General features: G+C 33.0%; 1 protein-coding gene across 1 annotated transcript in view; it reads left to right on the forward strand.

The window, feature by feature from the left end:
- Positions 1-10,969, forward strand: part of LOC144581491 (uncharacterized) — a 241,027-nt gene extending 230,058 nt beyond the window's left edge. Inside the window, exon 4 of the mRNA XM_078365722.1 lies at positions 10,824-10,969. Coding sequence (XP_078221848.1) covers positions 10,824-10,956 — 133 coding nt within the window. The 3' untranslated portion in view covers positions 10,957-10,969. The remainder of the gene's footprint in view (positions 1-10,823) is intronic.
- The last annotated feature ends 7,230 nt before the right edge of the window (positions 10,970-18,199 follow it).

The raw sequence follows: 18,199 nt of genomic DNA on the forward strand, positions 1-18,199 counted from the left end.
TCCTTATACCTGAAGTTATGTTCTCTTGCATAGTCTCAGGCTATAACATCTGATACTTTACCCAGTAGCCATATGTGGCTGGTAAATTAGAATTTTAAGAAATTAAAATTAATTTTCTCAGTTTTACCAACTATTTATCCATGTAGCCAATTAGTATTTGTACTTAATGTATACCATGTTGGACAATGAAGACACAATGTTACATTACACAAAGTTATATTGAATAGTGCTGTTCTAAGGTATTATGATATCAATGAAATAGTTTTAAAGGAAAATTGCACATTAATTATACTATACAATTACACATAACAATTTTACACAATAATCTGATAATTTATATCCAGAAAATGATTAGAAACATAAAATATAGTTTATATTTAAAAAAGAAACCATTAGTACCATTTCTAGTGAAAATGCTTTCTTATGGTCAGAAATCATTAAAAGTTGGCTATAAAGACAGCTGCTCCAGTATTTACAGCATGATTTGTACATTTCATGAGCTATTGGTGTTACTTTGACTTCTATTTCATGTAGAATATTTCTTCTTTTGATATGCCATATGCATTAAAGAATTATCCCAGAGAAGTACTTACAGAATAATGTGAGAGAATATTTGAGGGCCCTCTTCAAAAAAGGTAACTGAAGAAAATAATTTTAAAAATAACTATTTTAGCTAAGGAAATTTATCAAAAGAAGACACATTTATTCCATAGTGTCCTCTAAAAGTTCGTAAGAACAGTAATCTTTTGTGGCTCTCTCTAGATCTTGGTTGAGTAGGATGGTATTTCTTCAGGAGGAGTCGGCTGCCAGTATTTCTCATCTACCCAACCTCCTTGTTGAATATGGTCTCTATGAGACAAACGTGGTTGAGACAAGTATGGCTTTCCACCTCCCCAGATACTGCTAGTGAGAAGGAAGCCTTTCTTCACAACTGTGATAAGAAAGACATAGTAGGTCCTGATCACCTTTCAGCCAGATCACTCACTGGACAGAGTTTCTGCACCAGAGGGACCACTGGACCAGAGAAGACCAATCTATCACCACCACTAGATATAAAGGATGGCTATTGCTCTATGAGAAGCAGCTGCTGTCACTACCCATGTTCTGGAGCAGTTTTGCAGAGATTCTGTCTAAGGTGAAAGACAAACTGTAATAGCAGAGAGTTCCATAGGTTTTTATATAAAATGGTAGAATAAGTAAAACTTCAACAACAACAAAATTCACAGAGGAGGTAACTAAAAAGCACCCTCCTATGGTCAGAAAAGCACCAGAAGCTGGCTAGAAAGACACATGCTGCAAAGAAGACTAAGTTTAATTGAATCAGATGGTGGAACAATGCATTAGCTTATATATTGTCACAAATATGAGGGCAATCATCTGGCAATTAGTGGAGGACAATACCTGGGTATGATACCAGTCCAGTCTATCATCGATGGGCATTTGGGTTGGTTCCAGGTTTTTGCTATTGTAAATAGTGCCTCTATGAACATTAATGTTCATGTGTCTTTATAATAGAATGATTTATAATCCTTTGAGTATATACCCAGTAGTGGGATTGCTGGGTCAAATGGAATTTCTATTTCTAGGTCCTTGAGGAAGTGCCACACTGTCTTCCACAATGGTTGAACTAATTTATATTCTTACCAACAGTGTAAAAGTGTTCCTATTTCTCCACATCCTCTCCAGCATCTGTTGTCTCCAGATTTTTTAATGATCGCCATTCTAACTGGTGTGAGGTGGTATCTCAATGTGGTTTTGATTTGTATTTCTCTAAAAATCAGTGATGATGAGCATTTTTTCATATGTTTGTTGGCCTCATATATGTCTTCTTTTGAAAAGTGTGTTCTTATCCTTCGCCAACTTTTGGATGAGTTTGTTTGTTTTTTTCTTGCAAATCTGTTTTAGTTCTTTGTAGATTCTGGATATTACTGCTTTGTCAGATGGGAAGATTGTAAAAATTTGCCATTTCTCTCTAATGATTGTTTCTTTTGCTGTACAGAAGCTCTGGAAGTTAGTTAGATCCCATTTGTCTATTTTGGCTTTTGACGTTTTAGTCATGAAGTCCTTGCCTATGCCTATGTCCTGAATGGTTTTGCCTAGGTTTTCTTCTAGGGTTTTTATGGTTTTATGTCTGATGACACCTCTAGTAACAGCATACTAGAGGTGTTTTACACTAGTTATGAGATGGCAGAAGAATCAGTCAGTTTGAAGATGGATTGATGGGGATTATGCAATGTGAAAGATAGAGAGAAAGATAATAGAGAAAATGCACAGAACCTCAGAAAAATGTAGTGCACTGTTAACATACCAGCATATGTGCAATAGAAGAAAAAGAAAGGAGAGCAGAATATGTTATAATAAATAATGCATTAAAACTTTCAAAATCTGATAAAAACCATTAATTTATACATCCAAAGAAGCACAGTGAGCTCCATGTGGGATAAGCATAAAGAGATCAACATGGAGACAAATCATAGTAAAAATATTGAAAGCCAAATTCTAGCAGACTGTCACAAAAACAGTAAGAGAAAAATGACATATTTTATACAAATGAACACTAGGAAGAAAAATTACTGATTTCTTAAAAGAAACAATGGAGGCCAGAAGGCAGTGGAATAATATATTCAGAGTGCTCAAGAAAGAAAAAAAAAAGTCAAACAAGAATATTTAGCAAAATTAGCCAAAATGAAGGTGAAATAGTGATATTCCCAGATAACCAAAAGTTGATAGAATTTATTATTAGCAAATATGTCATAAAGTTTTTCAGGCAAAAGTCAAGTGACCTAAAGTGGTGATATTGTTCACCTGAAATAGAATGTCAGAATAAGTAATTCTGTAGGACACACTAGATGCTGGCTAGAATATAAAGTAGTATAATTAGACTTTTTTCTGCCTTTTCTCTTCACTGATTTCAAAAAATGCATAAACCATAGGTATAATGATATTATGTCCATATCACATAGAAATTTAATATATTTGAACATAACAGCACAACGGAGTTGAATTGATGCAATGTTTTAGTAAAGTGAGAAAATGACAAAAAATGGAAATTTGAATCCACAGAGTTCAGAGACCTGGGAATTCTAAAAGAGAAAATTAATGTAACAACTCTATACATACATTCCTATTCTCTTCTCTTATGTTTCAAAGACATATAAATATATATGTAGCAATGCTTGCAACAATGCATTTTGGGATGTGTATTAGTCTGTTTTCACTCTGAAAAAGATATACCTGAGACTCAGCAATTTAAAAAAGAAAGAGGTTTAATGGACTTACAGTTCAATGTGGCTGGGGTAAGCCTCACAATCATGGCAAAAGGCAAAAAGGAGCAAGTCACATCTTACATGGATGGCAGCAGGCAACTAGAGAGCTTTTGCAAGGAAACTCCCTCTTACAAAACCATCAGATCTCATGATATTTATTCACTATTGTGAGAATAGCAGAGGAAAGACCTGCCCGCTTGATGCAATTATCTCCCACCCTGACCTTCCCACAACATGTGGGAATTTAAGATTATATTTTGGTGGGAACACAGCCAAACCATATCATTCTGCCCCTGACCCTTCCCAAATCGCTTGTTCAAAATCTATTATGCCTTCTCAACAGTCCCTCAAAGTCTTAACTCATTTCAGCATTAACTCAAAATTCCGCAGTTTAAAGTCTCATCTGAGACAAGGCAAATCTCTTCTACCTATGAGCCTGTAAAATTAAAATCAAGTTAGTTACTTACTAGATATAGTGAGAGTACAGACATTAGGTAAATATAGCTATTCCAAATGGTAAAAATTTTTCTACTTTTTCGATGTATTCTTTTTTTTTTTTTTTTTTTTTTTTTTTTACTTTTAATTTAGTCCCAGGGATACATGTGCAGTTTTGTTATATAAATTGCATTTTGTGAGGGTTTGTTGTACAGATTATTTTATTCATTCAGGTAATAAGCATAGTATTCAATAGGTGATTTGTTAATCCTAACCCTCCCCCCCATTCCATCCTACAGTATGTTCTTGTTTCTCTCATTCCCTTATTTGCATGCATATAAACTTCCCTCTTGGTACTATTTTTTGCTGTATCTCATAGGATTTGCTGTGTTTCATTTCTTTTTACTTGATTCTTTGGTGAGTTTATGATTTATAATGCTTATCTTTAAATGCTGAGAATGAGGTGTGGAAGTTTACAATTACTGTATTGGAGTTTATCTCTCCATTTAAATGGAATAATATTAGCTTATATATTATGCTATAGATACATAACTTTTATGTGTATTTACTTTATATATCTGGTGCTTTTGTATTGGATGCATATATATTTATAATTGTTATATTCTCTTGCTTAATTAGTCTCTTTCTTATTATATAACGACCTTTTTTATTGCTTTTTACTGTCTTTTACATAAAGTTTGTTTTATATGCCATACGTATAGCTATTCCTGCTTACTTTTTATTTCTATTTTCATGGAATATTTTTTTCTATCTCTTCACTTTCAGTCTATATGTGTCCATATGGGTTAACTGAGTTTCTTACAGGCAGTATGTAGTTGGTCTTGTTTTTATTTTTTAATTTATTCAGCAAATTAAATTGGGAAATTTAATCTATTCTCATGGAAGTTTATTATTTATATAAGGACTTATTTTATTAATTGTTTTGTATTTGGGGAGATGTAAATTAATATGGCTACTATAAAAATAATATAGATATAGATATTTTTTATAAAATATATAAATAGAACTACCATATGATCCTGCAATTCCACTAATAGTATACATCCACAGGAAATGAAATCAGTATGTCAGAGAAATATGTGAATTTCCATGTTTGTTGCAAAACTTGTCACAATAGTCAAGAAATGGAATCAACCTATGTGTTCATCAGTGGATGAATTATAAAGAATTTGTAGTATATATATGCAATGGAATACTATTGGGGCATTAAAAAGAATAAAATCCTATCATTTGTAGCAACATTCAGGAGTCTGGAAGGCATTATGTCAAGTGAAATAAATCAGGCACAGAAAGATAAATAACATATATTGTTATTCACATATGGTGCTAACCAAAAAAAAAAAAATCATTAAAGTCAAGAGTAGGATTGTGGTTACTAGATACTGGGAAGCGAGGTGGATGAGGCAAGTTTAAGGTAGAAATTGAGACATGAAGTATACATTTACAATCAGAAATAGATGTAATGATCTTTATACATAGATTGGTTCTGCATCATATCTCAAAATAATCGTGCAGACCACATTATTGATTTTCAAATAAATTACTTCATGAGTTTTCTATTTAACTGAACATAGAAAGTATTAAACCACATATTTTAATTTAAACAGTTAAATAAAACATGTAATTCAGTGATAAAAATATGTCATTCTGGGCAAATATATTACTATATTTGACTTTGTCTGATTTTGTATTATTTAAGAAATCCTTCATTTCTAACGTCATATTTATTTTAAATTATGCTTTTATTCATTGCACTTATACAAATATCATTACTATCATCAGAGAGATGGGATAATAGATATAAAATGACAGCTTTGTGGAGTAAATTACAGTGTCCAATGGCACTGTAGGGTGACTATAGTTAATAATTTTTTTTGCATATTTCTTCATAGCTAGAAGAGAGGATTTAAATGTTCCCAACAAAAAGAAATAATGAATGTTTGAGATGATTGATGTGCTAATTGCCCTGATTTGATTATTACACATTGTATACATGTATCAAAATATCATAATGTACCTCATGAATATTTACAATTATTCTGTGTCAATTTAATAGACTAATCAAGTAAAGAAAATTTTCATACATTCAACATGAAGTACCAGATCAATAAATTGTACTTTCAGTGATTACAGATAATGAAAAGTACTAGAAAAATAGGTACAATAACTAATTTTATTTTGAAACTCCTGTTAATTTATATAAAATATAATGTTTTGTTAAAAGATAACATTTATGACTTGTAGATCAATTAAAATTACCATTGAATTATTAGGCTTTTATAATATACATTGCGATAAGAAAAAAAGAGATAAATGATTAAATATAACATTTCCCCAAAGACGATATACAAATAGCAAATGAAAAGATACCAGATAGCACTGTCATTAGGGAATTGCACACCAAACTACATGAGATACTCTGTCTCATGTACTTGGAAGGTTGTCATTAAAAAGATGAACATTAATAAATGATGGCGAGAATGAGGAGAATTTTGAACTCTCATGTTACTTGTAAAAAAAAATGATACAACCATTTTTGAAAAATATTTGGCTCTTCCCCAAAATGATAAAGATAAAATTATCATATTACTCAACAATTCCAGTATTGAAATAGTGCCAGGAGAAGTGAAAGCGTATGTCCATACAGACACTTATACATTAATGTTAACAGCAGCTATTCACAATTATAATTATTCATAATAGCCGAAAAAGAAGAAATGAGCCAAATGTCCATGAAATGATGAGTGGCTAAATAAAATGTTTTATCTATAATTTTTTTTATTTGAAGTGAATGAAAATATTCTAAAACTAATTGCAGTAATGGTTACATAGCTATATAAATGCAATAAAATAATAGAATTGTACGCTCTAGTTTGGTTAATTGCATGGTATAAAAATAATATCTCAATAAAGCTGTTAGAAATTCTTCTTTATATTACTTCCATCATTGTAACCTAAAGTGGATTGTTAAGTATCATATAAAATAGAAACCAGGTCGTGGTCAGTGGCTCACACCTGTAATCCCAGCACTCTGGGAGACCGAGGCAGGTGGATCACTTGACTTCAGAAATTTGAGACCAATTGCCCAACATGGTAAAGCCCCATTCTCTACTAAAAATACTAAAATTAGCCTGGTGTGATGGCATGCGCCTGTAGTCTCAGCTACTTGGGAGGCTGAGGCAGGACCAGCTTGAACCAGGGAGTTGGAGGTTGCAGTGAGCCAGGATGACATCACTGCACTCCAGCCTAGTTGATAGAGTGAGACTTCATCTCGAGAAAAAAAAAGAAACCAAATAAAGTTTTTAGAATGAAGTTTTAAGTCTTTCTTTTCATCCTTTTCCTATCCTAATCACTACCATCATTATTATCCACATATTAATCATGAAAATTACATATAAAACTGATTTTTCATGAATTTTACCAAAAGCCCTGAGAATTTTAAGCCTCATTATAAAGAGAAAAGTGGCAAGGTAAATTAACACTTTTAAGTATAATTAAAACTATATATGTGGTTCTATTCTAAGGAATCAGGGATAGCTCATAAATCAAGCCTTTTTTATTCTGTTTAGTTCTTGCAATATCTCATTTATAATGTTCCCTTTTTTATTATTTGCAAATATAACTTAATTCTCCTTTGTTTCTAAAATATAGATTATCTTGAGCTAGTCACTCTCATGTGACTTGGCAGGAAATTATATTATCATTTTTATAATATCTAAAGTTTTTTTAATAAGCAAATTACTGTCAGTACATGGTTTACTATTTAGAACAATAATTGGTGTGGCGATTCACACATATCATAATTTGTTCTTATCAGTTTAAAGAAACAGTTTTTCAGTCTACATAAATCAATAGTCTAAGATTTTATCTGATTTAAGTAGAATAATAATTCATTAGAAGTTATTAGTCCTAGAATTTCCCGGGGTATTTGATGACATGAACTCAGGTTTTGAAGCACTGCAACCAAGAGCACCATACAAGGTACCCTTTCTCCTGTGGATGTAAAAAGCCTGCCACCACAGTGGCTTGGTAAGGGTTCCACACTCCACACTGCTGAGCCTTGGTAAGGGGATTTCTTGTAGATTTTCTCCCACTATTTCTTCTGAAACCACAGGAGTCTCAAATCCTCTCCCCTGGGTGATTTCTACCAGCAAATGGTTCTTCCTATTACAATCTTTCTAATCAATGAGCACAAAAGAATATTTTTCTTTAGTTTTTGTTGTTGTTGTTATTTCTTCAGTGTTTGTTATTGTTGTTGTTGTCTTTGTTTGTGGAGACTTTTTTAAAAAAAAATCTATGGAGGCTTGGTTAAATGACTCATGTTTAGGATGGCAAATTGAAGAGGTGACCAGTTTGGTGATTTCATTGAAATTCTGCACTTCTCATTGTATGGATTTATCCTTGCAACTCTCATTGGGCCAAGAGGCACATATACTCTGGTTTAACCATTGTCCATCTTTTAGACTTCCAGTTTAGTAAGATAATTGTTTCATTTTATTAAAGCCAGTTTGAGTTAGAATTAATATTGCTTACCCAAAAAGTTATCCTAACTAATCAATGCTTGGAAATACATATAATAGGTCCAATAGTGTTCACTGTGTAAGGCAGCATTGAAAGGGGAGTTTCCTGACTTCTCTCACAGGACATGAGACAGGGGTGCGGCTCATCTGTTAGGTCACTTCCACTGTTCAAACCTGTTACAGGATGGGGAGCACACAGATGAACAGGTGCAGAAGTCCAAGTGGACATGTCTTAATATCTCTCCATGTTTATATACAGTGATACATAGTTGTTCTAATGGTAGTAATGATATTTATAAGTGCAATAAATAAAATCATAATACAAAAATGAATATGATTTTAGATATAAGGGATTTCTTAAGGAATACAAAATTAGACAAAGTCAAATATAGTATTATATTTCCAGAATAATATATTTTATCACAGAATTACATGTTTTATTTAATTTTTAAATTAAAATACATGGTAAAAACTTTCTATATTTGATTTATTAAATAGAAAACTCACGAAGTAATTTATTTGAAAATCCATAATGTGATGGATTTTTTGTCCAGTTGACAAAAAATTCATGATTATTTTGAGATATGATGCAGAACCAATCTAGGTATAAAGATCATTGCATCTATTTCTGATTGTAATTGTATACTTCATGTCCCAATTTCTGTCTGAAATCTGATTTTCTATTAATTACCATGACAGTGTGAATGCTTGAATTACTAATTTTGTAACTGCTTACTCTGAGTTTTCTACCCTAAAATATGTTGATAATATTAAATTAGTATTTGAATTTTTATTTCAAACTAGTTTCCAATGATAATATCATACAAATAAATCCTATGCATCATTTTTAAAAAATATGTAAACATACTGTTTTGATCCAGGCTTCTAAAAATCTATAAATTGCAACTTTATATGCACCTGGTATCTAGATACTGATATTGAGATGCCAAGAAAAGAGGAATAAATGACAGACAAAAAACAATTATATGATGGTGCTAATTTCAATAAGATTCCTACTCTGCTGTTATTTTTCTGAGTCATTCATCAAGCAGGGAAATTGTATGAATATGAGAGGGATGAGCCTCATAGTCAAACCAGGGGTGACATATTGTTCTGGGTAATTGCAGTAGCTGGTTGGCCTGGTAATCCATTTACAGAAAAGATTAGAATATTCCCAGAGATGTCCTATAGACAAACTCAAAAATGTACATAGAGGTCGGGTGCAGTGGCTCATGCCTGTAATCCCAGCACTTTGGGAGGCCAAGGTAGGAGGACCACTCGAGGTCAAGAGTTTGAGACCATCCTGGCCAACATGGTAAAACTTCATCTCTAATAAAAATACAAAAATTAGCCAGGTATGGTGGTGCCTACCTGTAATTCCAGCTGTTGGGGGGGTTGAGGCAGGAACCCAAGAGGTGAAGGTTGTAGTAAGCTGAGATTACACCACTGCACTCCAGCCTGGGCAACAGAGTGAGACTGTGTCTCAAAAAAAAAGTACATAGACTATAATCAATACTTGTTGAGTATATGAAACTGCATTAAACAAGTTTTAATATGAAAAAGATTAAAGTATGTAATTTGCCAGAATTGCTTAATTGTATGTCTTTTATATTTAGCTTTAGTACCTAGTTTGAAGATAGTGGTATTGAGTTTTGGAAATTAATGAGTATGATACTACTGTATTTTTATTTCTGATTAATGTATATGTAATTCCATTTAATTGATTAGAAACATTCAGTTTAGTTAAAATGATCCATGACAAATATAAACTCATGGCTGCTCCAGTGTTTCTTACGGATGACTGGCCTTTTCACTTATTCATGGTTACAGAAGGTTTAGTTGGAATTTCTTTTTTGTTGTAAGAAGAGAAATATATACCTATGGTTTGATAGCAATGAAAATTAAATATTAAATGCTTATCATTTTATTAGGGATTGGTTGTATACCGTCTATTTGCTTAAGAAAACAAATGCTTCTAACTATACAAATATTTATACTGACCCAGAAGCTGGGTCACAGAAGATAGGCTAGTTTTCTGTTGGATGTATTTCCTGATTATAAAGAATTATTTATCTGTTGTATAAAAGTATATGGAATCAGAATATTGACAAAAAGTCAAGGTTAAATGTTAGCAAATGTGATGGAACTTGAAATACATGGGTAAGTAATTTAAAGCTTATATGAACATGAGCAATACAGGTTTGGACTCTGAGGATCCACATATACTGTTTTACAACCAAACTTGAATAAAAACTCCTGTATTTGTGGATGTAAAACTCATGTATATGGAGGGCCAACTTTTCCTATTCATGAGTTCCACAGGGTTGACTGTGGATTTGTGTATACCGAGGTGTCCTGGAACCAATCCCAGTATATTCTGGGGGATGACTGTATTAATAAAAACTACAAAATTATAAGACAACATAATAATTTCTATAAAAGAGTTTTGAATAAAAGTTGTTATAAACATGAGGTAGACATAGAGCAATGAAAAGGTTGAGAGAAATAAGGAAAATGTGGCACATATACACCATGGAATATTATGCAGCAATCAGAAATGATGAGTTTGTGTTGTTTGTAGGGACATGGATGAATCTGGAGAACATCATTCTCAGCAAACTGACACAAGAACAGAAAATGAAATACCACATATTCTCACTCATAGGCGGGTGATGAAAAATGAGAACACATGGACACAGAAAGGGGAGTACTAAACACTGGGGTCTATTGGGGGGAAAAGGGGAGGGCCAGTGGGGTGGGGGGAGCTGGGGAGGGATAGCCTGGGAAGAAATGACAAATGTGGGTGAAGGCGAGAAAGGAAGCAAAACACACTGCCATGTGTGTACCTATGCAACTGTCTTGCACATTATGCACATGTACCCCAAACCCTAAAATGCAATAAAAAATTAAAAAAATGTATGTGTTTATGGTGTACAATATGTATTTTGATATATGTATGCATTGTGGAATGGCTAAATTCAGCTAATTAATTCATTATTTTACTTTTAAACTATTTGTGTCTTACTAATTAAAATATGTTTTTTATGTGCAGTATATAGCTGAATTTTGTTTTGTTATCTAATCTGATAATCTATACATTTCACTTTGAAAATTTAGGCCATTTACAGTTCATGTTGTAATTAATAAATTTTTAATTCATATTCTTAAAAAAAAGAAATAAGTGTTTAGAGAATGATGGGAAAATGGCTTTAAATTTTTATAATTTTCTAAATAGAAGAGGTGTAATGAGATCTGGATAGGCTAAAATGCTATTACCAAGAGACTTCAAAATGAAATGGTTTAAAAATATGAAAGCTTAACTTTCCCTCTTCTATAACTGTCTTGAGTTGAATTGTGTAGTCTGGAGAAGTTCTGCTTTAAAAGGTCATCCTGACATTCAGGTTTTCTCCACGATCTTGTGCCTGCATTCTATAAAGCAAAGGTTGGCAAAGTAGCTCATGAGCTAAATAGGACCTGCTGTTTCTCTCTGTCAATAAAGTTTTATTGAAAAGCAGTTATACAAATGTCTTCAATCATTGTCTATTTCTTTATGGATTGCCTATGCCTGATTTTGTGCTACAATGGCAGATTTGAGTTGTGACAGTGGTCATATGGCCTATATAGCTGACATATTTACTATCTGGCACTTCTAACCAAAGAAATGATATGATATACAGTATACTTAATGCTAATTTACCAACATATCTGTGACAAGGGTTTTTGTTTTTTTAATCTATTTTACATGATCCAAAGTTTGCCTAAATCTCATTAACTAACATCATTGGACAGAATTTATTCACTTGGCTGTGTCTGCTGCAAGTGAGGCTGGGAAATAAAACCTACACGTAGGTAATAATGTTTTTATTTTAAACTTACGGTTCTCTTGCTGAAAGAGATGAGTAGAAGGAAACCTCAGATCCTGACACTCACAGAGCTTGTATCTTTAGAGCACCTGTTGGGCACATTCCTTACCACTTGAGGGTGTTATCAGCTTCTTGTGCATTTACCAGTATCTTTGTAAAATAAAGTAGATCCTTTAAAGACCTTCAGATCTTTCTGAAATAAAGCAGCTCTAAAGAGGTAGCTTTTGGTCAAGTATTTAACCCAGAAAAGTAAAGCCGAACCAGATAAATTATGTTCCTTTCCAACTCAAGAAATTGTTCTTTTTGGCACTAAAAAGCCATTATGAAACTAATTAATGAATAATGGGAGAAGGTGGGCTAAATATAAAACTAGTAAATGCTATCTTGATTAGCTCTTCCATTGGAATTATTTTCATACATATCTGACTGCAAGTAAATGGACCGATCATTTCCTAAGTTTTAGAGAAAATTTTATTGCCAAGGAAACCAGTTATTTCATTGAAACACTACTGTCAGTAAGTAGGTTGCAAATGATATATAACCTTAAGGAGAGGATTCTATTTTTTGCCTACTATGTATGTGAGAGCAGAAGATAACACAAAGAGAAAGAACCTCCATTAGGTACCCTGTGATAAAATGAAAAATGAAATTCTCCCACCAAGGATACAATGAGCAGTCAACTGGGCTCAGTAAGGAACTGTTTATTCAGGGCAGGGCTGTTCAGAATTATAGCCAAGGAATTTGACAGATGCCATGGACTACTGGTGTCTGCATGCCTCCATTTGTTCCCATATTCTGTGTAGAAATTTTTTCATTTTAGTTTTCATTTCCAGCTCCCTAATTCCACATGGAAAAAGGTAACTTGATAGTTTGAGCTGTTTTCTTATTCAGAGGTCAATTTGTTCTGTTTTTAGGGAGGAGAACACCTTCAGATATTTGATTAACAGTAGGAAGAACTGTGCCAAGGTTTCCTAATTTTCCTTCCAATACATTTTCTCCTCTGTTTTTCTAATAATTAAAGTGTTGGCTTCTAGCTAAAGACTTGATTTTTAATTTTTGTTATTGTTATATAAGTAGCTGTAGCCATGTTACTAGTTTCTGGCCAGTGGATTATAAACAGATATCAATTCGGAAGTACTAAATTGGATTCCTGAATCAACAACAACATGCCATAGTTCTTCATTTATTTTGTGGAAGCTGGCTCTAATATAGACACAATGGCAAGTAGTGTCATCTTAGTCTTCAGGGTATAAGTATGAATGAAAGCTGATGTTGCTGGTGATGGCACAGCAGCAAGAGAAAGGAGGTGGGGTCTTTTAGAGGTAAGTAGGCTTAGATGAGGTCATGAGAGTAGAGCCCCTATAATGGGATTAGTGTCCTTAGAAGAAGAAGCAACACCAGATCTATTTGAGATCATGCAAGTACTCAGTAACAAAGCAGCCATCTGCAAGTCAGGAATGGAGCCCTCATCAATAAGCAAATCTGCTGGCACTTCTGTCTTGGATTCCCAGTCCTCATCTTCCAAAACTGATAAATAAATGTCCACTTTTAGGACACACAGTCTATGGCGTTTTGTTATAGCAACCCAAATGAAATAAGACAGAAAGTTATATTCATCGTGTGATATTTATCAATGGGGCACCATATTTCCATAATAAACTATTGTGGAAAGCTTCTAATACAGTCAGTTTTTAATTTCTTCTGATACGTAAGAATCACTCTCAGTTTAAATTCTTTTGAGTGATAAAAAACATGGTACAGCCACTTATTTTCTATATCCTTTTACCTCTGTTACTTCTTGAAGTTTAATACAACTAACTTTACATGTTCCTATGCTCAGAGCGAATTTGGATTTAGTAAGCTTTTCCACTTAGACCAACTGATTTGGGACCCATCAGTCCGTCTGTAAACATTCTGATTATGTTTTGGAGATACGTAGCGCTACTTCAGGTGCAAGAAGGGCATGTGCAGATACAGCCTTTACTTGGATAATAGCATCAAAACACAGAGGCTGGAGATTTGTTACTGCAAGTTGGAAAAATCGTCGATCATTGCCTTGTTTTATTTATGATGTAGCATTGAATCATACTATAATTTGAAATAACTCTCAAGCATTACCTCATGAATTTAAAAGTGGTTTTAAGGCAATTGAACTTTTATACCACTGTAGGGAGACACATCTAAAATTGCTGTTAAAGACCCCCATTAAAAGTAATATGTTTTCTATGATCAGAAGTGGCAAACTAAAGGAAAAAAAAAACATTCTTTCTTGAATGAAAAGCATTAGCGGCTGTAGCAAATAAATCTAAGGTCTCAGTTGTTCAATTAAACAGAAGTTTGTTTCTCATTTATGCCTCAAGGCAATGCAGTTTCTAGTAGACAAGATCATTTCAGGATCATGTTTGTTTTTTATCTAATAAACTTCCTGGGCTTGGGACCTTTAGGACTAACTAGATGCCTAAGCATTTAGAAGGCTGATTAGGAAGTGGCTTACATCACTTTTTACCACATTTTATTGGCAAAACTCAGTCTCAAGGTCAAGGTAACTCTAAAGATATTTGGACAGGCAAACTAGTGAAGTACCTGTATAATCTAGAAAAGGAACACAAAGATAAGTCAGCACTACTTTTCTGCTTGTCTACTCCAAACTTTTTTTTTTTTTTTTTTTGAGGTGGAGTCTCACTTTGTCACTCAGGCTGCAATGCAGTAGCATGATCTTGGCTCACTGTAACCTCCACCTCCCGGGTTCAAGCAATTCTTCTGCCTCAACCTCCCAAGTAGCTGGGACTACAGGTCTGCACCTCCACGCCCAGCTAATTTTTGTATTTTTAGTAGAGATGGGGTTTCACCATATTGGCCAGGCTGGTCTCCAACTCCTGATCTTGTGATCAGCCCACCTTGATGTCCCAAAATGCTGGCATTACAAGTATGAGTCACCGCACCTGGCTCACTCTATTTTTTAAGCACCATAGGTCAATTCATTCCCTTTCAACATACATAAAGTAGTCTTCTGGTAAATTGACCAAAAATTTAGTCAATTAAAACAATCATTTTATTCTGCTCTCTATAATGTGTGTCAAGATTTCGAGAATGTCTTGGTAGAAAGTTAGTCATTAGAGTTTCTTGTGTTTTTGGAAACAGATATTAGCTGGAGCTTCAATCATTTATAGATTTCACTTAACAAAAAGACCAAGATAGCTCATTCACATGACTGGCAGGTGTGGCTGATGGGCAGCTGGGAATTCATCAGGCTGTCAGCAGGAACTCTTACATAATTATGAAATAAAAAATGATAATATATATACTAGTATAGGTTATATGCCTCTTTTTGAGGATCATAAAGATACTATTTTACTTTTAATTTGTTAATCTCAAAGTACAAATAATATTACAAACATTTAAGTTGTATTAATAGAATATTTTACTTAAAATAATCATATTAGTAAGCATGAATAAATGTGTGTATAATATTGAGGACTATATATTATTTAATATGGTTTATGCTATGGACATATTTATACTAGGGATATTTTCCATTATGAGTCATTTAAATGGGTAAACTATGAAACTAGAGCTTTATTGTGTGAACATTTAAAATAAGTATTATTTTATGTATATTTTATTTATGACATTTTAAAGGGTATACATTTATAAAATTATATGAAATGTACACATTTTTAACCATAATCCAGATTGAAATATCAACTCTAGAACCTTAGCATAACAATAGGAGGCTTCATTTACTTTCTTCCTTGTCAGAAATCACCATTCCAAAAGGCAACCATTATTCTGATTAATATTACCACAGATTGTGTTTGCCTGATTTCAAACATTACATGGACTTATGCATACACACTCTTATGTATACAACTACTGTCATTCAGTGTTATTATGTTTCTAAAATCCATCCATGATTTATATTTGTTATATTCTCTATATAAAAACTATTTCAATATTTATCTATTACATATTAATGGGACTTCTGGTTTACTTTCAATTTTTGATACATGCATGCACACACACACACAGTGAACATGTAACAAGGATTTTAATTGCTATTTCATAAGATATATGCATGCGTTTATCTGGCTTAATACTCACAATGTATTTTGCAAGATAATTTTATTGATTTACTAATAGACAATTTCAGTTGTTTTCTTTCTTGAACACTTGGTATCTTGGTATTGTAACTTTTTTGTCTGTGAAAGTTTAGCTATCTTGTGAACTTGTGGTATCTCATCATTGCTTAAATTTCCATTTTTGTAATGACCAATGACGTTGAGCCTTGAGCCTTTACATAAACTTGTTATCCATTGGACTATCTTATTTTGTGAAGTATTTGTTCAAGATTAATGTTCAATTTTAAATTTATGCTGCTATTCTTTGAGTACTTCATATGTGACAATACTTTGAATATTCATTTTTGGTATGATTTATTTATTAATATATTCACTGAACACGTCATCTCCCATTCTGTGGCTTGCCGCTTTACTTTTTTTCATAGCGCCTTTTAAGTACTAGAAGAACCCAAAGTACCCTATTAATAAAGTGAACAAATCAATTTTTAATATTTTGTATGTTCATTCTTTTTTAATTAATGCATTTTATTACTTTCATAGCAGTTTTAGGTTTGCAGAGAAATTGAGTGGAATATATAACGTGTTCTCATGTACCACACAGTCACTGGATGGTGCATTTTTTATTCAAATCAAAATATTTCTGTGTACCTATGTATCTCACAGTCATGCTAATATTTTCCTACATTTTCTTCTAGACCTTCATTAAAAAAATAACATTTTACATTTAGGTTCACAGATTATTTCAAATTTATGTTAGCGTATCTTGTAATGTGAAGTTGTTTTGCTCTGTCCCATTCATTGTGTAAGTCTTAGTTTTAGTTATCAGAATTTTTAATTCAAGGATTTCCATTTTTTTTTTTTTAATATTTGCAATTCTCTACTGAAGCTCTCCATCACTTGGTTTCTTTATCACATTCTCACAGTTATTTACAGTTATTTTAAAACTTTTCCTTTCCCTAATAACTTCAAGCCGGGGATATCTGTTTTTCTCTTGATTCTTGATTCTTTATCAGTTAATCTCAATTTTTAGCAGGTTTTAAAACTTCTCTGAAGTGTTAGATTTGGGAATGTGAATGCTAGTGTTTCTGAATGTTGGTGCTTTCATTCAGAAATGCCTCAATTTTCTCCTCAGGAGCAGATGGATTACAGGCATATCACCTTCATTCAGACTAAGTTAGTCTATTGCCGGGATTTCTCTGACCACAAATTATAACCCTTTTAGAGACTTACCTGAATGCCTGTCATACTTACTAAGTTTTCTCTTTCTTGGCCCTTGAATTCAAGTGTTTTGGTTTTACAGCATTCCTATGAGACTGTCAAATACTCTGCTTGACTTTTCAGCTTCTTAAATAGTTGCTTCCTCTTCATTTCCCTTCTTTTTTTTTCTCTCAAATTCAAGGCATGTAACTAAAGCTACAGGCTTTATTGTGTGCATAATACTGAGCTACTTTTCATTGTTTCTTCTCCAAGATTATGGTAGCCTGGGACCCCAATGTCAGTCTGCCCAGCACAAGTAGATCCAGATTATGGTTGTACCCTATAAATTATCAGAAAATAGCAGAAACAAATGACGTACTCATTTCACTGTCTCTCTTCTCTCTTCTCCTCATGGAAGGACCATGAGATACTTCCCTCACATGGTCTGTCCTTGTTGCTATACATACTAATGAAAGCAGTACATATGACACATTTAGGAGAGATATATATGTTTATTTATGTTTCTGAAACATTTGTGGTGCTTGGATGTTTTACATAGTATTTAACATTTACATACAGTGTGAGACCTATAGATGTTCTAATAGTCAAATCGACAAATTTCAATAAGAGGTGATGCAAAAGGATTATATAGTTTATGTATTTTAGAATCATTTTTAAGACTAAGAAATTATAAATGTAACTACAGCCATTTAATTTGGGGCTCTGAATCTCTTTTGTATTTTCACAAGATAATTTTATAACAGAAGTGATATCATTTCCATGGTTACTCAGTATGTTAATGCTTGCACTGGTTAAAG

Source organism: Callithrix jacchus, chromosome 1, assembly GCF_049354715.1.
Source record: "Callithrix jacchus isolate 240 chromosome 1, calJac240_pri, whole genome shotgun sequence".
Classification (NCBI taxonomy): domain Eukaryota; kingdom Metazoa; phylum Chordata; class Mammalia; order Primates; family Cebidae; genus Callithrix; species Callithrix jacchus.